The sequence below is a fragment of the Scatophagus argus genome, chromosome 18 (assembly GCF_020382885.2).
Source record: "Scatophagus argus isolate fScaArg1 chromosome 18, fScaArg1.pri, whole genome shotgun sequence".
Lineage (NCBI taxonomy): Eukaryota > Metazoa > Chordata > Actinopteri > Scatophagidae > Scatophagus > Scatophagus argus.
Window position 1 is genome coordinate 21,117,422 of NC_058510.1, and position 27,093 is coordinate 21,144,514.

Below are 27,093 nucleotides of genomic sequence, written 5' to 3' on the forward strand. Positions count from 1 at the left end.
TCTGCACCTGCTGACCTAAATGTCCTCCAAGGAAGGGAGGCTGCTGTTGGTTATTCTTTTGAATAGACTTAACCACTCGTTGGAGTGCCTGTCTGCCAGGCCAGGCTCAGTAACAGCAATATTATTTTCTTTATTAACCAGTTGGTGTGACCATCATAAAGAAACATCACTTTGTATCTCTACTCTTACTATCCCCCCAAAACACCATTTGAACATGTTTCTGCTGTAGCTCAGTGCTGGTACCTTGACATAGTTGCTGAGGCAGGTTCCACTGTTGTCTGGAATCTGGAAATCATTGTTGAAGTTCACCTCCAGGTGGTTTCCCTCATGGGCAATGATCTGCCAGGTACATTCCACATTTGGTGGGAAGTTCTGGGGATAGTTTGGAGACTTGATTGTTCCTGTATCAGCATGTATCACCCCTCCGCAGCCTAGAAGAAAACAAAACTATGTGACAGTGAGTGTATAAACTGATCCTACAAATAATATGAAAACACTGATACAATGAATGAGCTTCCTTCACAGGGTTGCTAAGGAATTTCAAGTTTCCTAGAAGCAGGGTGTGGACTATTCGCAGAACAGAGTTTGTATAAGCCTACATCAAATTGAGACTTTAATGGATCTGCACTAAACAATGTAATGCAATCATCAAGGTGGAGTTATTACATTACTTTGTAAAGAGAAATGAGGCACCTGTACAAAGAGCTCCTGCAATTTTTTTCCACTCCTCAGCCAAATATAATCAAACAACAAATACATGCAATTACATATACTTTCTCATGACTTACACTGTCTGACCTGCTGTGCAGGGTTACTAATTGTACCGATTACATTTCAAGCATTTACATGGAAAATTAGTGCTGTGGTTTCAATTCGTAAATCTTTGTGTGGGGCAAGAGGAATGTGATGGCAAAATTCAAAATATGCACCTGCTAAATTATCCCATATATCATAGGATCTGGGATTGTTCCAAACTTGTGTCATGTGAAATATGACACAGTATTTTTTAATATTATGAATGCATGCCTAGAGCCTGTCCCCGACATTAAGCATTTTTAAAAAGAGAGACTATCACCCCCACAGTCAAAAAGAGGTTTAGACACATGATGCAGTTCACAAAACTGATTAAATAATTACAGGACTCAAGTGAATGTTTAACATTAACCCTTTGATGTTCACTCCAAGAAAAAAAACAATGTAATTTTTTTTGTATTTTTCACGTTATTGGGCACTAATATTATAAATTATATATATACTGTAATTTTTTTCTTTAGCTTAGCATACCTTGACTGAACATTAGCGATGGCTCAATAAGGCTGATTTAAATTCAACAATTTTTCAACAAGACATAGTGACTCAAAATGTGCTGTACCAAATGGATGAGCAGACAGTCTAGGGGTTAATGAGGCAGCTGATGCTAACCTTTGTAAACTCACCTGAGGAATCAACAGTCCAGGAGGCCGTAAAACCTCCTTTGGACACACTATGGTCAGCCAGGAAAACTACAGCAAGCTTGGTGGATCCTGACTGGATTATTCCCGGGGAAGTGGTTCCACAGTAGTGGCCAATAACAGGAGAGCCAGGGGATCCTCCATTGAAGATGGTGACAGAGTCCCAGGCACATGTAGAGTGGGGCTCCAGGCTGAAGTAACTGAAGGTTAGCTGCAGTAAAACAAGAAACCGGGGGCTAAGGGCATTTTCATAAGTGACTACTGAGCAGTAGGTCCTGGGGTCAAACAACCTCAGCAATATCTTAACACACACAATTTTCTCTGACTTAGTAACTACAATAAAGAGAAGCACACTGATACATTCCTTTTAAATATCACACAATTGTGATATGCATCTTAGTTGTGTCACTGTAATTTATTATTAACTGCTAGGACACAAACCTATATAGTGTCTGAATCTGCAACTACCAGGAAGTCCAAACATCTGGATTCAGCAAAAATTTTGTTAGTTAAGTTTTATTTTATTTTCTTCTGTAAGTGTATGTATGTAAGCGAGAAGGGCATTTCAGTTCTTATGTACTGGTGGTACTTTCAGGGTAAGCGTACTTAAAAAAACATGAATACAGAAGTAACAGTATCATGATGAAAGTAAGTATGATAAACAGTGCAGACAGTAAGTAAATTTGTTGAGTTTAGTCAGTGTATAGAGCCATGGTGTAGATTTACTGTAATAGTGTGGCCCAATGGGGCTTCTAGCAGCCAAGCACAGCGGCTGGGACTGGGGTACATGTTAGGGTAGTTAGGACTGGATAACACCCCTCCCTCACCAGTCTGCAAGCCTCCACACTCTGCAAAAAAAAATGAACTATATGAGCATTCTGATGATAACGTTATGACTGCTACATTTGACAAATACTAACCTCACATTTAAGTATATCCTATGGCACAGTAACTTGAGGAAGCTGCCAGTGTCTGTCTTACCGGAGAACAAGTAATCAGCTTTGAAACCCAGGTCACCCTGGGAGGAGTCAGTCTGGAAATGGACCCACAGCTCAGGGGTAAAAACCACAATGGGAATTCTGGGGATGGTCTGCCCACAAAATTTGGCCAACAGCTCTCCATCTGAGTTACCTGAAGCAGGGGTAGACAAACATAAATACAATATATAATGTATCTATCTATATCCTTTCTTGACATGATTTCCTGTGCAGAGTTGTAGTGTGCTTGTGAGTCTGTCGCAATCAGGACTCAGTGACACACTTTAACTTCACTTGGCAGGTATTTTTTCCATACATCTCAAACTTTGGTACATGCTAGTTATATCTAAGAGAAACTCAAACAGACACTGTGATGTAGTTTGAGTAGTTTACAGTGTATTTCTGCACTTTACAACACCACAAAAGATGTGTGTACTCAATAGGGTGTCATCCCACTTTTTTTCTGCTGTTGAAAAATGTGCATGTAAAAATGCAATTGCAAAGTGAGCTGTTAACTGAAATACATTTAAATGGTTAAATCAGAATCGTTAACTCATACTATGCTTAATTATATACTGTACTAAGTATATATATATATATATATATATATATACAGTATATATATATGGCATGCCGTTCAGGAAATTAATATCTGAATATATGGAATGAAACTTTGAATATATTGAATGAAACCTCGAATATATGGAATGAAATTCTGAATATATGGAATGAACCTTGAATATATTGATTGAAACCTGACTGTCATCATTGCCGCCATCTTTGTGTCTGCTATGTGCAGCAGGCGGCAAAAATGAGCCAGCCAGCACACAATTTGGTTGCAGCTATTTTAAAAAATGAAGACTTAATAAACACTGGTGAATCTTCACCCGTGCACAAGAAAAGGGGCAAGACAACAGAGATAAGAATAGGTAGGATTTATTTAAAACTAGATGAGGGCTCTCAATAGAGTGCATATTTAGGGATGCATCGATACAGATACTGTGTTAATATACTCGTACTCGTAGTTCACTGATACCAATCAAGAATTGATACCAATCACCAATCACTGATACCAATCAAGAACTTGATACCCGCTTGTACACATTGCACGTTAATATACTCGTACTCGTAGTTCACTGATACCAATCAAGAACTTGATACCCGCTTGTACACATTGCACGTTAATATACTCGTACTCGTAGTTCACTGATACCAATCAAGAACTTGATACCCGCTTGTACACATTGCACGCTGCGTCTGCTGATCACTGTGGACAGCTGCGGACACGAAGCAGCTCGAGTGATCGAGTCGATTCACCGCCGCTGCCTCCCAACACGGAGCACCTTAGCTGGATCAACTCGATCGGTGTCAGAATCATGTCAGGACAGCGCAGAATGAAACCCGAAATCTAGCTGAAAGCTTCTCGCTCCCAGAGCATGAGAGCACAGGTTTAAATTGGCAAGTAACTCACATGGATCAAAAATTAAATCTCAGTCAACTTTATTTTAGCAGAAACCATAACTTTGTATCACTTCTAATGTTAATGTGATGGCATGCTGTGGGGAAGACAAAGCCTAGTTTCTCTGGCCCACAAGAGGGTGGTGAGCAATAAACTAATCTTTTCTGCAAAGACATAACCACTGTATCTTTTCTGTGACTGACACCCCAGATGTGAAATGCACAAGCAGTAACTTCCTTCAGTGGATCTTAGAGCCAGTGCTCTCTGAATGGAACTCACCTATGCGAAACTGGAGGTAGTCTGACTCACAGGTCTGGTGGTTCTCAATGTGCAGGTCTTGTATGAGCACCACAATGGAGGAATTGGTGTGCTGTGGGTTCTGGATCAGCCACTCACAGTTGAGGTTGTTGCTGTAATTGGACACTAGGTAACCAGGTGAAGTGAAGTTACCACCAGCTGGGTTGTTCAGGTTTCCACCGCACTCTATCATGAGACAACATCAAAATTTAGGGTAGAAGGATATCCTTCTTTCGGGTGGAAGGATGGGGTAGGGTACAATGGAAGGATATAGGATACAATAGAAGGATATAAAAACAAACACACAGTAAATACTGTAAGTAAGTAAGTAAATACTTGGAACACCTCTCCAAATAACACAATGCAAGTCATCAGCAACACAAAATACATCCTTATTGCTGACCATAAAGTTGAATTAACAACTAACTACAAAGCGAGGAGTCTGTCTATTTTCCTGTCTTTCATTTTCCTGACAGGAAGTCAGCTGGATTTCACTCATCCAATGTCTGAGGATTCAGTGTGACACAGTCGCTTATAGCACCCCTTACAAAATTTCAACAAAGCAGTCCTAATGTTATGCTTCACCTACACCAACATGCAAATGTGGTAGGCACATATATCATACAGTACATAAATCTACAAAAAAGTCTTTTGGAGCCAAACTTTTAACCCAACAATAACTTGGTTATCTTTAATTAATTAATTCATTTTTATTTAGGGCGGCAGGGGTGCAGTGATTAGCACTGTTGCCTCATAGCACTGTTGCCTCATAGCTCATTTCATATAGATCTATTATTATTGTTACTAATGGCACGCCAATATGAAGTGCTGATAACACACAAACTACAGATCCCACAATGCAGCGCAACTGCCGCCTTGCCGTATACAACTGAGACTGTTGATTTTGTTGGCCTAGCTTGCTCTTTTATTATTATTTTCACCACAACAACTTATTAATTTCACCACAACAACAACTACTTGCACGATTGTTTTTCACTGTTTTTCACTGTTTTTTTGGTCGGGAATACTGCATGTGCAATGTCTGTAAAAACAGGAATTTCCCTCCAGGGATTAATAAAGGAATTCTGATTCTGATTCTGATTCTGATTAGCACACTGCTCCCTCCTGTCAGAAAGTGGTCACGAAATGCCCATCTGCTCTTGTGTTCTGTTGTTTTTTATATCCCCAGCTCCTATTCATCTTGTACTGAGTGCTTGTTCTTGTGCTGCCATGATTAGTGATCTAGCCATTAGTAGGTTTTGTTGATATCAGCCACTTCGTCTGTTGTTGGTATATGTCATGCAGGGGTTTGTCCCTCCATGGTGGGTCATTCTCTTCCTCCTCCTCATTGCCAGGTTTCTGCTGCCTGAGGTATTCACCTAGCAGTTCATCTCTGGGGGTCATTTTCCTGGTGTATTCCTGGATCTTTGTTGTTTCATCCTGGACAGTGGCTCTGACACTCTTTAACCCTCGGCCTCCCTCGTTTCACTTAATATACAGTCTCAAGATGCTGGACTTGGGGTGAAACCCTCCATGCGTCGTGAGGAGCTTCCTTGTCTTTATGTCAGTGGCCTCTGTCTCCTCCTTTGGCCAACTTATTATGCTGTCGGGATATGTGATGACTGGCAGATCATATGTGTTGATGGCCCGGACCTTGTTCTTACCATTCAGTTGACTTCTTAAAACCTACCTCACTCTGTGTAGGTATTTGACTGACTTGATCATGGTTTAAATTTGCCTGTGGGATCCAAGGGTACTTGTAACTGTCCAGAACATCTGCAACGTTGCCTTCTGGTAGTTCAATCCCCTCTATTCTGATCTTCTTCCTTCTGTTACCATCCGACCACACTCACTTCGGAACAGGTATCCGTAACCACTCTTTGTGATGATCTGGCTGAGCAGGTTCACTCCCAGAACAGCAGCAGGGATAGTGCATCACCTTAGTTTATGCCGTACTTGATAGTAACTTGTGCAGTTGGCTTTGAGTTGACCTCCAAAGTTGCATTCCACAGGCCCATCAGGTTCTTTTTGAAGGCTCTGAGTGTCCTGCTGATGTTATACATTTGCAGGCTTTCCAGTATCCGTGTGTGGCACTGAGTCGTAGGCTTTCTTGTATTCAATCCAGACAATTCACAGGTTGGTCTGCCTGGTCTTGCAGTCCAGAGTGACTGCTCTGTCGACCGGTAGCAGGACCTTGGTTCCCCTGGAATTGCTCCCAGTTCTCAGATCTATATGCCCACTTATCTTAGCTGCTATGATGCCTGACAGGAGCTTTCTTGTTGTGCAGAGGCAGGTTATTGACCGACAGTTGGATGAGACTGCACTTCTGAGGATTCTCCATGATATGGACTATCCTCCTTTTGGTTCATTTGTGCTGCTAGGCATTCATGGAGTACAGTTAACTTCTTTAGGCAGTAGGCGTGGATTATGTCAGGGCCTGACACTGTTCAGCTCTTCATACCTGGCACTCTTTGTTGGATGTCTGCCATTATGATGATTACTGGGTCTTGTTCTGTGAGATTGCTGCAGTCTGCTCTTAGATCCACAAGCCACTGAGCATTGATCTTAAGTGATACCTTCTTCTCCCATATCGTCGCTGTCCGACAAAAAAAACATATCTCCACTTTTTACGTTTTTGACATTTTAAATTGTACGGCATGTCCGTATTCCTCCCTAGCAACTGATAACAACAGGAGTAATGGCGGGGCGAGGGGAGGGGTCTTTCCATGCACCTCGTTGGTTGTGGTAACGGGTGTGTTTCACGTCAGTCGTTTTTTTTGTTTTTTTTGTTTTTTTTTTTACGACCAGACTGTGGGAGGTTAGGGTTAACTTTTTTTGTGTAATGTGTTAAGTGGAGATGTAGAATAGCCTGCAACCAAGTTTGGTGGGACATAAAAATGAGGCTGGAAGATCGTAAATAATCACACGTCACTGGAGTGCGTAGTAAAAAAACACGTATGTCCAATATTGCCCACAACAATGCACGTAAGTTTAAAATAAACTGTTTAAAAAATTTATTGATAAATGTGTCAAGAGAGTTTTATTTCGGATCCTAAATGTGTCTATTTAAACTGTTTTTGAGTTTCCTTTATAAGTTAGTTTTTGAGAAAAACAGTTTTTTCATGCTCCTGGAAAAAACAAATTTTGGAGATATGATTTTTTCACAAGGCAGCGACGATATATTCTTCCAGTACTATTCAGTCTCAGCCCTGGGTGGATCTATTCTCAGGTTATTACCCTGCCATTGAGAATACATTTTGGATGGTTTGGTGGAGAACATCTTGTTTATTCTCATAGCTTCTGCTTCTCGTGTGCATCTCTTCAAGCGGGTAGCCAGAGCTGTGAGTCTTTGTTTGGCAGTCTCCAGTGCTTCAGGTGTAGACTTCATTGGTAGTCCTTTCTTCATCATATCTCTTTGTAGTTCTGAGAGCCGACTGACTTCTCTCTGTTTTGCTCTGACCTTGGCTTCCACCCTTCTCTTCGGTGGTGGACAGTGCCAGTGCTATGGTAACCTTGGCTAACCTTGTAGCCAAACATCTCAAGGATTACTTTTGCCGTGGTGCACATGAGCACATTGGTTTCAGTTATTGACTTAGTAGGGATAGTCTGTAATGCTGCAGTACATATTCTAGCAGACTTTCAGACAGTACTTTGTCACTTAGCCGAGGTAATACACCACGGGGGTGCCAGGTATCCAGCTTTGTCATGATAATCTGATATTCTGAGGTCAGCCACCCCTGTGTTAAGGGATTATGCATCTGTTACTGGGACTGTGTACCCAACCTCATGTGTGGATGATAATATCTTCCCTCTGACCTGTCGTCCTTGGTCCCCCCCATACCATTGTTGTTGTACCTCATCGATCTCTAGTTGTGATAGCAATTGCTATTTGCGATTGTTGGAACACTGTGCTAGTAGTTGCTTCTTTGTTAGTGTAGATTGGTTTTCTAAGCATCCATATATCCCAGAGTCTCTGCATGTATCTGGGATTGCTTGTGTAGTAGCATTCCAACAGTTTTCTTTTCTCTGCCCTTGTCTACGAATGTCTTGTTCCATTAGCCCACTTCTCATCAGGTTGCCCTGGTCCCCCAAAACTTGATGCAGACCTTGTTGACCCAAGTGACATCCGAGCTGGCGTAACTCTTATTTGTTCAGTTTTGCTCATGCCTGAGGTAAGCTGATAGCATTAAGGACTGTGCCTAAGGGTCCACACTGACTATGTAGCCCTGCCCTGACCGGGGTTCGAACCGCAGTGCCAAAGTTATTGGACACCCCATCTAGCTAAGGCGTCATCAACTAGAAAAAGCTAAGAAAGCTAAAAAGCTAGTTTGGAGTACAAAGTGAAATCGCGGCAGTTTATTCTGTCAATCAACTACTAAATATTTATATCCTTGATATCCAGTTAATATTCTCCATTACTCCACTACTGCACTTTCACTCCATGTTGAGCAGAGCACCACTCCTAGTGTTATTTGAAAACTGCTAAACTTGGCATTAGCTTTAACTCACAAAATATGATGTGAAAAACTTAGTGTATCAGAGAATTTCTTTATAATGGATTTATAATGGTTGCCACACACCAGATGTTCTGTCAGTAACATCTGGTAATAACCCCTGCCATTTCTAGGACAAAATCTTTTGCAGCACCTGGAAGAGCAACTTTATGCTTTACACATGTTAAACTACATAGCACAAATAAAGTACTAATGGGCACTTTTCAATAAGTTATAGTGTAGGCAGTAGGTCAGTTTTAGTATTGTTATCTTACCTGCCGGCTCCTCAGAGGAGTAAGAAGCCATAAAACCACCACTGGACACAGAAGCGTCAGTACGGAAAACTATGGCCATGACATTGCCGGAGGAACGCACCTGGGTGCCTGCTGGTACTGTACCACAGTATCGCTGCAGACGAGGGGCATCGGCTGCCAACCCATTCAGAACCTACAAGACAGAAGGCTGATAATAGAGACACAAGGGTACTGTGTCTGAAGCAGGGCAGCAACATTCCCAGCATCAGGTCTTCTATTAGAGTTAAGGTGTTAATGTAAGTATAACAGTGTAAGGCTTACAGAAAACAGTTTTTATCTAACCTTAAGCGATAATATGTTTTGAGTTTTGAGATGCTTGCTGCCACCATTCAAATATATGTGAGGTCAGCAGAATTAATTCATCGTGTGAGAAGCATGAAAAAAATAAATTACCAACACAAAATAAATTTTTGTCTAACATCTTGGTTAAAAATGGGAACGTAAATGAGGAGCATACTAAACTGGAAAGAATAAAGTGATGAAACACAAGAAAATATTGGCAGAAATGGACTCACATCAACATAGTCATATACACAGGAGGTACCAGAATCTTCCAGCCGCAGGTCATTGATGGTGAGAGTTACACGGCGACCTGGTAAGACCATGAGCTCCCAGCGACACACCCGACTATGTGGGTACAAGTTGGGGTAATTGGGAGAGGAGATAGTTCCTGAGGGAGCATTCAGCTCTCCTCCACAGGCTGCAGTAGGAGAATTCAAAAAGTTTACTTAATTTTTGCTGTGAGCCAAAAGATACCAACACATAGCTATAATTAATAAAAAGTAGGAGGACAACAACCTGCTTTCATTTTAGGCTAATATATGTCGATGTACAGTAGGTTCTCAGTCACCCGGGTCATGGTGGTTGAAGTGCTAGAATTGAAGGCAACTAGGTATCTTTAGACTGTTGAAGACGTTTCACCTCTCTTCCAAAAGGCTTCTTCAGTTCTGAGATTGAAGGGGAAAATCAAGCTATTTAACCTCTAGTGGAGTTGTCACTTTGGGGGTGACCTTATGGTCACATGAACCAAGGGGTGACTCATTGGCAAGCCGTTGTCCCACTCCATCAGTCATTAGGGTCACAAGAAGGATGGTGCAAATGGGGTTTAGACCATTTAGAGAGGGATCTCAAGGCTGCACTATAGATGGCTGAAAGTTTGTGTCGTAAGCCACCAAATCAACTAGGAAACAAACACTGAACTTCAACCACTGATGAACAGAACTGAGAAAAACGCTGTTGATATCCAGTTGCTTCCGCTTCTAGCACTGCAACTTTGGCAAATGTAGCAATTATTTTTTCAGTTTAGTGCTGAATTCTATAGCACACAAAATGCCAAAAATAAGTCACTACAGAATTTTTACTAATTTTGTCTTTCTAACAGTGAAAGTATTCAGTTTACCATATATAAAATGAGGCAAACAGCGAACAATTACATGTGTAATTACATGGACATGTTACAACCAGCAACTGTTTTGTATTTCTACTGAATGAAAATTCACAAGAAGGAATATGGTTGATGGTGAGTCTAACATTGCCGCAGAAAGCATTAAAGATCAGTCAGTGCTGCAGTCTGCTTTTTGCAGATGATCTGGTCCTATTGATGTCATCAAACAGTGACCTCCAGCTTACACTGGGGTGGTTTCCAACCAAGTATGAAGTAGCTGGGATGAAGATCAGCACTTCTAAGTCCGAGGCCATGGTTCTCAGCCAGAAAAGAGTGAATTGCCCACCCAGGGTCGTAGGAGAGTTGCTGCCCCAAGTGGAAGAGTTCAAGTATTTCGGGGCCTTGTTCATGAGTGAGAGAAAAATGGAGCTGGACATTGACAGGCGGATTGGGGCAGTGTCTGCTCTGATGGGGACACTGTGCCAGTCTGTCGTGGTGAAGAGAGAGTTGAGCTGAAAGGCGATGCTCTCAATTTACCACTCAGTCTACATTCCAACCCTTTCCTATGGTCCTGAGCTGTGGGTAGTGAACGAAACGCGAAAGAAGTGAAAAAACGCAAATGGTCTGGTTTAATAAACACTGGTTTGCCAGTGTGCAAGTAAGGAAAGGCTTATCTGGGTCCAGATAAAAGTGATCTTGCAGGATTTGTCCTAGTTCTTTTTGGATTTTTTTGGAATTTTTGGATAGGATCATTCTGATCCAGATATCACAAGATACAGAATACAGAATACAGAATTTATAGAAGGCCTCCATCTCTTAGACACAACAATATTCTCTGTTTTTTTTATCAATATTCTGTTTTGTATTATCAGGATCACATCTTTCATTTTTTAAGTATACAAATTCAAGATTTAATTCTCTTGGGATATTCCTGATCTAGATTAAACATTCTGAAATGGTGAGGCCTGTAGATTTCATATCCAAGTGCGGTCAGGATGATCCAATTACACACGAATAAATGCTGTGTAAACCTGCATTACACATATATTAACAGGTATGTGTTTAACAGTAAGAAATCCAAAAACAGATGCACGGTAATACCATTTTGAAACTGTGTGACAACTGAGTAAAGACAATAAAGCAAACCCAAAAGTAAGAAAACCCGATTTAAATTCATGTTGACATTTTTAGTTCAAATAAAAAAAATCTCTTGTTCAGCAGTATGTTGTGCAGTTCAATGTCCCCAGTCTGCAGACTGTGAAGTGTTTTTTGGGAGATTTTGAACTGCTGAGTTGAACAAAGTTTTGAGCCATCCAGCAGTTTACATAACTAAAACAGTTGATGGCTGCAACTAGGCTTCTTGGGTCATTGGGTCTCAAGGGAAGATATATCTATGCGTCGTTCACGTAGCAGTGAAAAGAGACACTGTGTTTCTGAATAATTCAGCTGAGTGGGAGCATATAAATAGAGCTGGATGATGTGTATTTACCTATGGTGACTGCAAAATTTCTGTCCAAAAGATAAGAGGTAATGGAGTGCAGTGCCCTGGATGCCCACCCAAGACTGCAGACAGTTTATTAAAGTTTATGTTGAGGTCAACAGTGTCAAATGCTCTAAAAGAAATAAAATAGGGCTCCCTCCACTGTTGACCCATAAAAGGAGGTCACTGGTCACCTTAAGGAAGGCAGTTTCTGTATTATGCAGTGATCTAAAACCAGACTGAAATTTCTCAAAGAGGTCATTATGACACATGAACTCAAAATCTGAGCAAATACAACTTTCGTTGGCACCTGAGATAAAAATGGCAGTTTTGAAATTGGTCTAAAATGACTAAAAACAAATGGATTAAGGTTAGGTTTCTTTATATATTATAGGTTTATCCATATATTTCATTCTTTCAAAAAGACAAGTGGACAAAACACTCAGACAAATGTTAGCTAGTGTAACAGCAGTTAGCCACTAAAAGTTGTCAGGAATTCAGCTCTTTGCTGACAATGCTGATGTATGTAAATGTTATGTAGTTTGAAATCCCTCAACAAATAATCCCTTTTCCATAATCTTTTGAAATTTTGAAAATGACTGTACCTTCAATACTGGCTTCAAATGACAGACTGAAGCCAGCCGCATTTTCATTGGCATCACTGACGAACCTGACATAGGCGAAACTGTCAGATGTGTCCATGGAAGCTGGGAGTGTACTGCCGCAGTGTCGACCCAGTAGGCGCCCTACACACAGTACAACAAAGAAAACTTACCTCAGTGTCAAGTTCTTTCTTTCTCTCCTTTTTTCCATTTAATTCTTATATAGGAATATAATCTGGTGATAATATGAATGCTGCTCATTGGTACTGAAAAATACATTGTATTTTTGCTGTATTGTATGCATATTGTATATGGAGTGAATACAGCATTTCACTTCGTTTACAGATGGAATGTGTGTAACTTTTTCAAGACTATCCAAGAACTCCAGCTCTTCTGTAATTCCCCTCCCTTCGCTTTTTGCCTAGTGTTTGTGTGTGCTGAAGGAAAAGTATAGCTTTGGAATAAGCACCATGTTTATTGCTCACAGTAACAGATTTTCAAATTTTGCAGATGCATCCTTGATTGGAAATTTGTGAAAAAACTTTAACACTTAACTGAAATAAACATGGTAACCATCTTAAATTTCTAAAATGCCATTTAAATGAATTGTATATTCTGGCAGTGGCTCCTAAGAACACAAAAAGGGTGGCTGAAACAATCCTCTTGTATTCTCACCTGAGGCATTGTACTCCCTGATCTCCACATAATCACCAGAACAGCCTGGAGTGGTTTGTAGGCTGAAGTTTCCATAGCTGAGAGTGAGATAGTGCCCTGTAGGCCCCTCCAGGTACCACTCACAACTGGAGCTGTCAGGATAGTTGGATCCTGGGAAGCCAGGGCTCTGTATTTTACCCCTCTGACCTATGAAGGTACCTCCACATGTTCCTGTGAGGTATGTCAGATACAAAGCGAAAACAGGACCAATTGTGTTATTTTTCTTTCAGTACATCTCTATTGCCATCAGTTTCCATTGAGTAGACCCTAAAACATGTAATCAAACATTCTATCTGGAATTTGAAAATGTACCTCTTTCTTGAAAAGTGACTGTAAGTTCAACTGTGAACTTTTACTACTGTGTGATCGAGAGCATCCTGACAAACTGTCACAGTCTGGTATGGAAGCTGCTCTATCGCGGAGCGCAGGGCACTGTAGCAGGTGATGAAAACTGCCCAACGCATCGCAGGAACTCCACTCCCAGCCATCGAGGACGTCCAGAAGAAACGCTGTCTGCATCAAGCTCGCAGCATTCTTAAGGACTCCTCCCACCCTGCCCATATACTGCTTTTCCTCCTGCCCTCAGGCAGGCCCTTCAGGAGCTTCCGGACAAGGACCAGCAGACTAAGGAATAGCTTTTTCCCCAGAACTGTGTCCTTACTGAAGTCTTGCTGACCCCTACACACCACTTCACACCTCTCACCTCCTCATTCCTCCTCGGACCAAAGACTGTACTCCACTACCACTGCTCCACTACTACTGGACTGTCCTGCACACACACATAACTACACAATACCACACTAGTTTAGTAACCCTACTTAGCTACTGTCTATATTTATGCACTATTTAATGTCCATTTCACCTTTTTGTATAGCATAATTTGTCATCTGTACATTTCCTCTTGTAAATTATGTCCATCGTTCCTGCCTATAGTCTACTACATTTAATGCACATATCTGTCTGTATATATAATATGTTGTATATGTAATATGTTCATAGAACCCAATCTGTAAATCACTTGTAAATTATTCACATAATATGCCATGTACATACTGTTAATTTATTTATTATATTCTGCTTTTTGCACTTCTGGTTAGATGCTAAACTGCATTTCATTGCCCTCTACCTGTACATGTGTAAGGACAATAAAGTTGAATCTAATCTAATTTGATTACCAAAAAAACAAAAAAACAAAAACAAAAATAAACTGGCAGCTTGCTGAAAATTTCAAGCAACATATCTCCAAATGCAAGAAATCCTGAAACTGACACTGAAGACTCAAAAATATCTGCATATTATCTGCATATCAGCAGTTTTTTGCTGTTGTTTCAGCTTGAGTCAACATAAATTGCATCTATATTCAATCCATGGATTCGGAAAACCATCTTCAATTTGTGCTGACTGTGATTTGCCTACCTATGGAGTACTTTGCCTTGAAGCCTTTGTGCGTGACGCTGCTGTCAGTTCGAAACCTGAGCAGTATGGAGTAACCTGTTGAATGCTGAGTAGATGGTTGGGTGTTGCCACAGAGCCGGGAAATTAGGTCGGCGTTGGAAGTTGAGCCGTCACGTACCTCCAGGTAGTCATGCATACAGCTGAGAAATATATGAATAAATACCTGAAAATATATCTTGTGTAGGTCATAATTTCAAGGATCAAGGAACTTTTATTGTCATACCAGCTCACATTTACATGCTTATGGTACAAAATTAGGACTCAGTTCCCGGGAGCAATAGGTAGGGTATAAAAAAATATGAAATGAAAAGTTGAATAAAAAAATAGAAATATGAGCTAAGTAAAAACAGAATATATAGACTAAGAAGAGAATATATAGGCTACACAAATACAATATAAAACAACTAAACATTCTGAGAAAAAGAAATAAGTAAATAAGAAGTCAGTTTAGCATGTGCAGCATAAATATGCATGTAAAGGTGCGTGCTAGTGTGAGGTAGTCCAGGAAAGTAGTCCGTATTGCACTTGTAAGTCCAAATTGCACTTGTGCTTGTAGTATTGCACTTGTAGGTGTATGTAGGTCAGGTCTATGAACATGGATTGAGATTTTATCAAAATGATAATAATGATCATAATGTAATAATTTTGATAATGGTAATTCTTTTAGAGGTTGGGGAGTATAAATGAATTTCTCCTGCATCCAGCAAAAAATCATGAGATGAAATTTTGGACCCGAGAAAGATGAGACAATATATTCAGTTTTCAAATGCTGTACACTAAAAAACTAAATCTAAACAGTAATGAGAAGTACAAATATGAGAATAGCCAGACAATAGCCTGTAGAGAAAGAAGTTATACCTGACAGATGGCTCAATGTAGAATTCATCCTCAAAATCAATTTGGACAGCTTCTCCATTGGGCACAGTTATGACCCAGATACAGTCAATGTTCTGGGGGTAGTTCTGAGGATAATTAGGTGAAGTGATATACCCTGGAGGATCATTATCATTCAGCTCAATGAAGCCTCCACACGCTGCAAAAACAGAAAGAATATTTTATACTGGACCATTTTGCAATTATTTTGCGTTATTCATTACATCACAACCACAAGTAGATTGTGATATGATGTGAGACCGTGGAGGTAAGATTGAGATTAAACTTTAGATATAGCTTCAATTCAATTAAAGATGCAAAGCCAATCCTTTCATTATGAGCTGGCTCTAACCCTGACAATTTCCCAGCCTAGGATCAATAAAGTCTATCCATCTATCTATCTATCTACCTAATCAAGACACATTGTAATGAACTCTCCCATGACAGGAAAAAACAGAAGAGTGACAGTTGTACCCTGACTGTGGGCTTCAAAGGTCAGCTTAAAGCCACTGGCCTCATTAGTGGCATCAGATGTAAAGAGAATAAAGAGGTGGTTGTCAGTAGTCTGGAGGAGGGATGGTGCACTTGAACCACAGAGACGTTCCCCCAGTAGTGGAGATGAACCATCTGGACCGTTCCTAAGCTGCAGAGAGAAGAATAACTGTGAGTAATGAAATAAACTTGCTACCAACTGATCCCATAGTTTACAAGGTTAAAACAAAGTTGTTCTACCTAAGTAGTTTTATATCTTCCCTGGTTGACCTGCTTTGGCTTCATATTGCATGCATAAATATAATTCCAACTTGAGAATCCCCATAGAGATCACAACAGCATTCAAATTATTTAATGTAAATGAAGCAGTCTGAGGGTCTGAACACTAACTTACAAAACTGTCACTTTGCCATTAAGGATCTGGTTTCAAAATTCTATTCATGACATCTATGTTTTTGCTATCCATCTGTTGTGTACCTCCAGGTAGTCTCCTGAGGTGCATCGACTTCCATCGCCTTGAATCTGGAAGGGGTTCTGGAAGGTGACAGAAATCCTGAAGCCAGGCGTCACCATCACATGCCAGTTACAGTTAAGACCAGGGAGGTAGTTCTGGGGGTACCTGGGACTGCTCAGCACACCCCTGTCTACATGCAGAAGACCTCCACAACCTGGAAAGATAAGTGTTATTATCATGTGTTACAGATTACAAACTCAAAAATGACAAATCTGTGATTCTACACTCTTTTTCCTCGCATCATCATCTGTTCTTTTTTCATTAGTCAACAATGGGACAGCAAATAACTCACACATATGTGCATTGCTTTAATTGCTTATGTTTCTGATGTCCACATCCATTTGTTTATTTTATGTAATTTTTATTTTGCGCTACTGAAGTTTACCAAAACAAACTCTTGCCTGGACCTCCTCCTCAGTGTCCACGATTCACGGTTTGTAATCTTGCAAATTTCAGATTACATTTCCTGAGTCAACCAAAACAACAGCATAGACTGTGTTGAAGTCACTGCTGCACACTGTAGAGAGTAATTCCTGTCTTTAACTAATGCTGTCTGGCAAGTCTGGAGTTGTTCTAGAATGCTGAGAGCAAAATAACCAATACAACGCTCGATTCCAAAGAAGCTGGGACACTGGGTAAAATGTAAATAAAACCAGAATGCAATTATTTGCAAACAAATTGCTTACCAACAACAGTTCCACAAGTGTACTTAGTCCATATAGTAATATCCTTTACACATTCATGTGTTTCACAGAGGGGTCAACCTCAACCTATCCTGGCTTGCGAGCAGCTGAGAATGGTCCTTTAATACCCAATCATGATAAAATATTACCTGATAAAACACCTTACAAGTGTTTTTTAGCATTCCATAATTTTCCCAGTCTTTTGTTGTCCCAACTTGTTTGCTGCCCTCAGATTCAGAATAAGCATACATTTACAAAAATGAATGAGGTTGATGAGGTCTTTACTACTACCGTTTTCAAATGTGTATGTATCAAAAAGGATTAGCAAGTTATAATTTTTCAAATGCATGCTTTACACTCCAACTTTTTGGAAATTAGTGCTGTATATCATGCTTGTCAGTTCGCATCTGGTCTATGACCTTTGGAGTAGGAAGCATTAAAGCCTCGTCCACTAACGCTGCTGTCTGAGGAGAAGTGAATGAACATGGAGTCTCCCGTTGAGTGGAAAGAGCCTGGAGGATCCCGACCACATATCTTAGCCAGCACGGGGGACAGACTGGATGCACCTGAGAACAAACACACACACACACACATAACATGTCCAGAGGAATAAACGGTTACTGCGGTTACTAAATTTTTAACAGCAACTCAGGTTTTGTTCACAGTCTTTCACGGTAATAGTTTTAATAACATCTCAACAAAAAAGGCTTTTAATGTGTCTAATACAGCAAAGCATCATCTTTTCTGATGCCATTATTTACCTGGACATCAAAAGCCCCTGCTTTCTTTAATTCTGTTGCACCTAGTGGTTTGTTCACATAAAAAGTGAAACAGTTTTTCATGTGGCTTGATTATATTACAAAGTCAATTCAAAGACGCATATAGATACAAAAATGTATCAAAAGTCAAAAAGGTTGCAATTTATTTCCTTTTAAAAGCCATTAGTAATGGTAGTAGTAATAGTAATAGTAGTAGTTTCTCCAGCCAGACCTTCTGAGGATCATAAATACCCAGAATCTTTGGATTTTTTTCATTCTTTGTGTGCAATATTGCTGAAATACTGTGTTCTTAACACTTGAACTATATGTCTTTGTAAATTTAATATTATTTTCTGAATTTTACCACACAGACACCCTTGTTGTGTGCAACTACCCACTACATTTAACTAATTTATATATATTACGTCAGGATAATTTGATTATTAGTATAAATGTTTTCAGGAGTGTAGTTGAAAACTCTAAATGCTCTTTTGGGGGGTTGGAAATCTAACGACTGCTACAAAACTAACTTCTATCTAATTCAATGACATTACACTGCCAATTTCAGTACACAGAATCAGCACCTCACATGACATCAGACAATAAATATGATCTTTTTTTTTCCATATGGCATTACATAAGTGGGCAAAATAAGCAGAGTTCAGCAACATCCTGACTTATAGTCTGTAGCATGGGTCAAACATCAAAAAACTTGATAAGTCAGGAACACAGGCATTTGAAAAAAAATGAACATGCCTAATAAATATTTAAAAATTGATTCTGATGACATCATGAGCATTATTTTGTCAGACCTGACAAAACCCCTCCAGAAGACATTAGATACAGGCTGATTTTGTGAATAAACAGGGCAAAATCAGCAGTGTTGCTTTGTTCATTACTGTATCATCCTGCTGGGTTTTCATGGCTTACCATCTCTAATGACAAGACTGTCAAAGTAGCACATAGGGTAGTCCTCTATGTCCAGAGACAAGATATTAAATTCCACAGTCGAGTCTGGAGAACGTATCAACCAGGTACACTCCTGGTTAGGAGGGTAGTTTTCAGGCCAGCCAGATGAATAGAGGAAGTTGGGAGTCTCTCCTGTCATAAGCAGTCCACCACATGCACCTGACACACACACACAGAAAAAAAAAAAAGCTAATTCACATACATTCACATAATATAAACATTCAAAAACTATGACTATGTCATAACTGTAGGAACATCCACACATAAGATAATAATTCTTACAGAGACAAGTGATGACTCAACTTCGTAGCTGTAGCTTTGATTCAGTGAACTGGCATACACTGTAATTCAAACTACATTTATGTGCTATAAATTCATAGCAACCATAAATATGATTGTCCATTGCACTTTCTTCTTATTCAGTCAGGAAAACACAACATATTCCTAAACTGAGTGCACAAATTCCTATTGCTGCCCAATCATATCCACATCCGAAACCAAATTCCACACCCATCATTCTACTCCATCATCCATCCATCCATGTTCTATACCACTAAACCGTCAGGGTCGCGGGGGGCTGGAGCCTATCCCAGCTGACTACGGGTGCGAGGCGGGGTACACCCTGGACTGGTTGCCAGTCAATCGCAGGGCTATCATTCCACTCAACCATCACAAAAACAGAAACAGAAAGGTGGAATTTATAACACATTTACACTTAGGAAAAAGCTTAGTGAGCTGTTGAAGCTCAGTCTAATCCAATAAAACCAGTCAATCTAGCGTTTGTATGCAATTCCATATCATTCAATATTAAATTCAATATTAAATGTGGCAACAATATATTAAAAATTTAGCTATAAATACAAAATGAGTGAATATATTTCAATAAATAAATAGGTTTTATTTTAAAAAGGAATTTTTTTCAAATGACTACTCTTATTTATTTCGGGGGACTTCCATATTTATTTCCCAGCTCCTTTTATTTGCATCTGTTATCTTCAATACTAGGCTGGTAACAACATGGTTCAGTTTTAACATGCACAGTTTACACGTGTATACACATGTTGACTATCATGTAAAGTTATTATCATGTACTGGGACTCTATTGGCAATGCAGAAGTTAAGCCTGCGCTAATTACTTACTTACATCTACTTCTGTCACCAGCAATGGATGTACTGTGGCATTCAGTATTAATGTTTTTTATTGTGCTGTTCATGTAAAGGAGGGACTGTTTTGTCTGACCTGGTGTGATAGTGGGTGGTGGTCCAGAGTCCTGGACAGCAGTCCATTCCACAAGAAAGCCTTGTCCTCCCACCACTGAATCTGACTGGAACTGCAGGGTGACAGTGCTTGCAGAACTTGTAAGTGGAGGGGGCAGTGACACACCACAAAATGTCCCGATGGGATAGTAATGGACACTGGGACCATCAAATATCTGGAGAGAAACAAGGATTGAGGGCAGAATGGATCAGGTAGTCTCATATCAGTGGACAGCTCTGATTTGCTAGATAGTTTGGAAGCAATAAAAACTATTCCACCTAAATAATAAAGAAACAAGGCAAAAGCCTTACTCTGTCAGAATACATGTAACAACATGGATAGGTCATCTGAAAAACACTGCAATCAAGAATCTGATGAATCTCATTCCATTTTAAAGAAGCGGTGGATCAATATGAGTACAATGTGAACCAATGTATACCAATGTATACGTACACACAATACACCTGGACAAAATGGTGCAAACATTCTGACTGTAACTGTAATAACTAAAAAGGATACACTGCAATTACAAAGCACACACAGTCTTACTTTGAGATGGTCATAGTAGCAGTCATACAGATCCTCTATGTCCATGTCCAAGAAGCGGATTTGAATGTAGCTGTCTCCATCCACAGTTATGGTCCAGCGGTAGTGAGCATTATTGGGGTACATTCTGGGATAAAGTGGGGATGCTATCTGACCAAACTCCCCCATCAAATCATTGCCATACACTGAGAAATGGTGAGAAAGTCAAAGTTAGATTTCTCATTCTTTCTTAATTTAAACTATAATTGAACGGATGGATAAACAGGGGTGTGCACAACACAACTTATACACTTGACACAACAGATCTACATCAGTAAGGTATTTGTACAATTATTAACAACATAAAGCTAGTGCAAAGAAGATGCAATGGAGCATGTATTGGTGGCATGGTATGGTGATGAGTTTAATTTCTTCCTTCCTGACCAAAAGAGACAATGCAATACCATAAAAATCCATCACATAATTGCGCAAGAGGTTGAAGCCTTACACCCACAATGTCACATACATCAATGAAAGAAGTATTCAGATCTTTTATTTAAGTAAAAGTAGCAATATCATAGTGTCTAATTACTGTCACAAGTGAAAGTCTTGCATTCAACGTTTTACTTATAATGCAGACCTTTTCATTTATGGGAATTCACCACTGTGTTCACAGGTGGCCTCGCCATCTGAGCTAATGGTTCTCCCTAAATTTCACCTGCATGTGGACTTCGTAAAGATAAGGGCAAACGCGCTCAAACATCTTAGGCAAACATCTCCAGTTCTTATTGTGCGGAGCCCCATCGGTCTTGGACACTCAGACCAAAGAAACTCTCCACCATCATTCCTGTTCCCAAAAAACAAAAGCCCTCTGGACTAAATGACTACAGACCCGTCGCCCTGACCTCAGTGGTCATGAAGTCATTTGAACGCCTTGTCCTGACACACCTCAAATCCATCACCGACCCACTGCTGGACCCCCTGCAGTTTGCCTACAGAGACAACAGGTCTGTGGACGACGCTGTCAACCTAGCCCTACACTACATCCTTCGGCATCTGGACTACACAGGAACCTACGCTAGGGTCCTGTTTGTGGACTTCAGCTCTGCCTTCAACACAATCATCCCAGCTATCCTACAAACTCTCCCAGCTGAGTTTACCTGACTCCACCTGCAGGTGGATGACAGGAAGCAGCACATAAGGATGGGGAAGCACGTCTCTGACACCCGGACCATCAGTACTGGATCACCACAGGGCTGTGTTCTTTCTCCTCTGCTTTTCTCCCTGTATACAAACACCTGCACCTCCAGCCATCAGAATGTCAAGCTCCTGAAGTTTGCGGATGATACCACCCTCATTGGACTCATCTCTGATGGGGATGAGTCAGCCTACAGATGGGAGATCGACTGTCTGGTGACTTGGTGCAGGCTCAACAACCTGGAGCTCAGTGCCCTCAAAACAGTGGAGACGACAGTGGACTTCAGGACCAACCCACCCCCACCAGCCCCTATCACACTGTGTGGCTCCCCTGTGGTTGCTGTCGAGCATTTCTGCTTCCTGGGACCCACCATCACACAGGACCTCAAATGGGAGCTGAACATCAGCTCCCAGTTTGTTCTGCCCAAACCGGAGATAACAGGAATATACTGGCAGCGCATTGTTATTAATGTGAGGCAAGGGACTTAGTTTGCCCACTCATGACCTTGCTCAGTGGACTCAAGCAGGTAGACTCGCTGGTCTTTACCCGAGACGGTCTTCACACAAGATGGATTTGCATGAGTGCTGACGCTTCAGTGACTTGTTAAAAAGCTCAGTTTAAGACTGCCAACAGGTGAGTATGCCCTTGTGAATTAGCCCTACAATACTGATTGACTGTGGAGGCGTGACCATGCTTCATGTTTCGTTGATGGCCCCGAACCCAGCAAACACAAAGATACAACGAAACTAACGAAACTCTGACCACGCTACCTCACCTGCCACACTAATGCCTCCTTGACTCTTGGTTTATTCCTGTACATTAGTCTGGACTGTTAAATCTAGCTACCTATCAGAAGTTGTATTCTTTGATTTTAATTTATCATTTTACTACATTAACACTCTTTCCTGTGTCTGAGTGAGTGTTCTGCATTATGGGTCCTATTTCTCCTAGTTCTAAACTTAACAAGAATGAGGAAATCCTAGTGTATTTCATATAATTTTTTTTCCTTTTAACAGACAGCAACGATCCTTTTATCACATTTTTACTCACTGGCAAGATGATCTGACAGGAGTGTAAATTGTTGTGCCGTTGATGTTAAATCAGATAAACAATGTTTGCTATGGGTTCATATGATTGACTGTTCACATTTAATCGAAAAATAACAATCAAATAGAAATTATACTTTCAGTATTATATGAGAAGATAGATATATATGGAAAGGTTTGAAGTTATAGAGATCAGATACAGTGAATGGGAGAAAGATAAACCACCAGCACGCCCAACTTCAATTATAAGAACAATTTTACTTTGCAGCTATGCAATCTATGAGGAAAGCCGTTCTTAGTGAAGATGAACCCCTGAGCTTCTGTTTATAAGACAGCAGTGCTAAGCACTGAGCAAACACAGCTCCAAGAAAAATCCTGCACAAGTTCTTTTTTTTTTTTTGAAAGAGCAAAAGATTTTTCCAAGATTTTTCCAATATTATTGGAAGAAAACAATCAAAAATACAATATGAAAATAACAATAATGATTTCCGTAACAATTGAAAGTTGTGGGAGATAGGGGAACTGGAGTTAAATTATTTAGTTTGTTAAATTATTTAGTTTGGTCTTGGGAAAGCTGGCTGCTGGGCACTAATCCATCCCACACTGTCTGAGGAAAGAGGGTCTACTTGTCCTGGGTGAGAATCCCAATCAAAAGTATCTCCTTCATTTGTTATTTAGGGAGCACTTTACATAACAACTTGGTAATAACATGGAATTATGTTATTACCAAGTTATTAAATAATGACAACATATTTCCTGTGGGAGAAACTACAGCTTCCTAGATAATGTTGTTGAACAGTGCTAGTATAGGCAAGACTGGAGAACTGTCTTCATATACAGACACTCACCGTGTGAGAAGGTGGCTCTGAATCCTGCTCCACTAACTGATGCATCTGAGACAAACTTAACCCACAGGATGTGACCAGTCACAGAGGTGTAGTTGGAGGGGAGTGAGTTCCCGCAAAAACGTCCAACCACAGGTCCAGTGGAGTTGCCCTCTTTGATTTCTAGGTAGTCATTTTGACAGCCAGAATCTCCCTGCAGGTGAAATGTACTGAAGAAAACACAAGAAGACTGTTACTCTGGTAACAAGTTCACTTCAAATCATAATTTTCTTTTCTTTTTTTTTGTTCATAAAGGAAAGTTTGAAGATTCACTAAACATTCTTTGCATTTTTATCTGTCATTCACCTTTTTTATTTTCACTCTTATTCCAATTTTTCCTCTTTATTACACATTAACTTTTAATTTCAACCTTTAGAGTATGCCTCCCAACCTTTTACTGCAAATATTGAATGAGTATGGACGAAAAAAAGGCTTTAAACCTTTGAAACACGATTCACTGAAAAAAATGCCTGACACTGACCAACATATCATGAATAAAATATTCAATTCTAATATTAAAAATGTGTCATTAACCAGACATTTTCCTTCATTTCTTGAGTTAGGGTTAGTTAGGGTTTGTTCACCAAATTTTCAATTTGGTGAACAAATCTCATAATGCTAGTGGGTAAATGTTTGTACAAAAGTGGTCCTGTCATAAAAACTCCTGAGAGTGTCTCTCTACTGTTTGTGTCAAGGTTTGGCACATACACAGATACTTAATAGTGCATTCAGGTGCCCCTTTAAAACTCTCATGATAAACAGTGCATTGTGACACATGACACGAGACTTCATGCTCAAATGGACTAACACAAATGAGAGCTGGAGACGGTTCCCTGGTGAGCTCCTGATGGTCCACACACACTCCACATTAGGTGGATAAGCATCTGGATAGTTAGGACTGTTAAATGTACCACTCTCAATCACCAGATCTCCTCCACAACCTGAACAAAGAGGTGGAAAACATGAATTTAGAGTTATCAGCACTAAGTGTATCAAAGAACTGTGAGCAGTATATCCTGGTATGTCTTACTGGAAGTGGATGCTGAGTAGGTGGCTCTGAACCCTTTCCTGGACACAGAGTGGTCAGAGATGAAGTTGACCACCAAAGAGTTACTGAAGGATGTCACTGGGTGAGGTATTTCAAAGCCACAGTAGCGTCCTTAAGAAAAAAAAATGCATTTTATTTTCATTAAAATTTAAGGTTACATCTGATTTCATCCATTGAACAAGCTGTTGACTTGTTACATTTAACCAAATTCAGGGGAGGACATTAATTAGATAGACTTACATTAATTTCCTGGAGCCTTAACCACCACTTAACCATAACCACAACATTACTTGCCTAACTGTGGATAAACAAAAAATTATTACTCTTGTAAACCTAACCTAACCGGCACTTCTTTAGGATCATCAAGGCAGAGACCAGCTGGACATTTAAAGAAAAATGTAACAACAACTGCCCTCGGCCGCCCAGACCCACCCTCATCCCCTTGGTGATAACATATTCAGAGGGTTTAAAAGGCTTACTATCTACTCTGAAAACTAAATTTGAGGGGGCGAGGGAGGACTGTGGCGTGCTGAGGGCCTGCCGGCTGATTTCTGCCTACAGAAGGAACAAAAATTTGCTAGTCCATTCAGACATCAACAAAAACGAACTGAACAGGGAAGCATCTCGAGGCTCGGGGATTGGTTTTATTCGTCTCCCCCACATTTTTAACCCCTTTGCCAAGAGCAGAATCAACCCGTGGCAGGCTTTGACCCCACAACCACAAATACAGTGTATGCAATTTGATGCAAGGCTTGCCACAAACTTTATGTGGGTGAGACCAGACATGATATAGTAACTAGTAAAAATGGAGAAGAAAAGCAACTTAACTTAAAAAAAAACTTAACCTCAAACTCAACCTTAAACCAAGTCATCACCCTAACATTTAATGACATTGTGGGAACCTATATTTTACCTATTAACTATTGACCTATATTTCTCGTAAAGTCCTCTAAATGTGACCGTATAAACAGATTTTTGTCCACACAACTACAAGAATACACGTCCACACACACACACACACGGTATGATTACCTATGAGAGGTGCCTGGTAGTTGTCACCATCCAGAACTGTCACTGCATCATGTGAACAGTTGGAACTGATCATCTCTAACTCAAAGTCAGTGAATGACAGGGTCACATGGTTGACTGCTCACAGACAGAAAAGCCAGTTTCAGGTTAAAAGGACACATTTTGTACATTGTGTGAATGCAAAAAGCAACAATCAGATTCAAAATAACTTTGCAGGATGCTGCGTGAAATGTAAATAAAAACAGAATGCATTCATTTGGAAACAAAATGGTTTACAGTTTCACAAAGTGATCCTGTGCCCATATTTTAGTTAATATCTTTTATACAACTGTGTGTGACCATCCTTTCGGGTGAATGATTGCACCTTTCGAGAATACCCCTTTCATACCCAGTCATATTAATTGTTACCACAGAAATCTCTACCTGTGGGATATGCTTTTTTTTTTTTTTTTTTTGGTGTATTCCACAACTTTCCCAGTCTTTTGTTGCCCTTCTCACAACTTCTATGAAACATTCTGGCATCAAATTCAAAGTATATATAAAATCAATAAAGTGACGAGGTAAAACATTAACCATATTGTCTTTGTACTGGTTTCAGTTCAGTATATGTCAAAAAGAATGATCAAAATATTACATTCTGTTTTCTTTATACTTTATATCATCCCTGTTTTAGAATCAGGGTTGTATATACTGTAACAGTGAACCTTTCTGGTTGAGGGCTGATACAACTCACATGGTTCCTGCACTCTGATGATCCAAGTACAGTTCTGATTTGGTGGGTATGGTGCTGGGTATCGTGGCGACGCAATGGCCCCACCATTGTTATCTGCTGTGATGGTTGCACCACAAGCTGTTAAAGAAATCACAAAACGAACACTTACAAACTGAGAATTTGTGCAGAAGGTCATAGTGAGACAGAAATGCTTGTTTGTCACAGAAATAACCAGTTTAAAACTCAAGTAATCAAGCAATAGAATGTTTACTCAGGTCTGATATGGATTATTAGTAGCTTCTCAAGAGACCAGTAACCAATATTTGTAACAGATATTTATTTTAAGTAAAATGCTAATGCTAAAATGCTAATTTGCTAAACACAAGCTGCAGCACAAAATGTTTAAGTGCATTTCAGCATATATTTAATTTAATGCTCCAAAGGATAACTTTTCTCCATGGTCTTATGGTGATGCTGG

At 40.1% G+C, this 27,093-nt stretch overlaps 1 protein-coding gene across 1 annotated transcript in view; it reads right to left on the reverse strand.

Moving 5' to 3' along the window:
• Positions 1-27,093, reverse strand: part of cubn (cubilin (intrinsic factor-cobalamin receptor)) — a 93,885-nt gene that overhangs the window by 13,203 nt on the left and 53,589 nt on the right. The window contains exons 33-54 of the mRNA XM_046371033.1: positions 26,637-26,753; positions 25,907-26,020; positions 24,857-24,985; positions 24,635-24,767; positions 23,791-23,996; positions 20,723-20,904; positions 20,156-20,348; positions 18,877-19,074; positions 17,608-17,754; positions 16,469-16,659; positions 15,974-16,142; positions 15,485-15,659; positions 14,588-14,766; positions 13,133-13,342; positions 12,461-12,601; positions 9,507-9,691; positions 8,953-9,124; positions 4,167-4,370; positions 2,433-2,582; positions 2,178-2,299; positions 1,437-1,662; positions 244-431 (exon numbers count right to left, since the gene is read on the reverse strand). Coding sequence (XP_046226989.1) covers positions 244-431; positions 1,437-1,662; positions 2,178-2,299; positions 2,433-2,582; positions 4,167-4,370; positions 8,953-9,124; positions 9,507-9,691; positions 12,461-12,601; positions 13,133-13,342; positions 14,588-14,766; positions 15,485-15,659; positions 15,974-16,142; positions 16,469-16,659; positions 17,608-17,754; positions 18,877-19,074; positions 20,156-20,348; positions 20,723-20,904; positions 23,791-23,996; positions 24,635-24,767; positions 24,857-24,985; positions 25,907-26,020; positions 26,637-26,753 — 3,731 coding nt within the window. The remainder of the gene's footprint in view (positions 1-243; positions 432-1,436; positions 1,663-2,177; positions 2,300-2,432; positions 2,583-4,166; positions 4,371-8,952; positions 9,125-9,506; positions 9,692-12,460; positions 12,602-13,132; positions 13,343-14,587; positions 14,767-15,484; positions 15,660-15,973; positions 16,143-16,468; positions 16,660-17,607; positions 17,755-18,876; positions 19,075-20,155; positions 20,349-20,722; positions 20,905-23,790; positions 23,997-24,634; positions 24,768-24,856; positions 24,986-25,906; positions 26,021-26,636; positions 26,754-27,093) is intronic.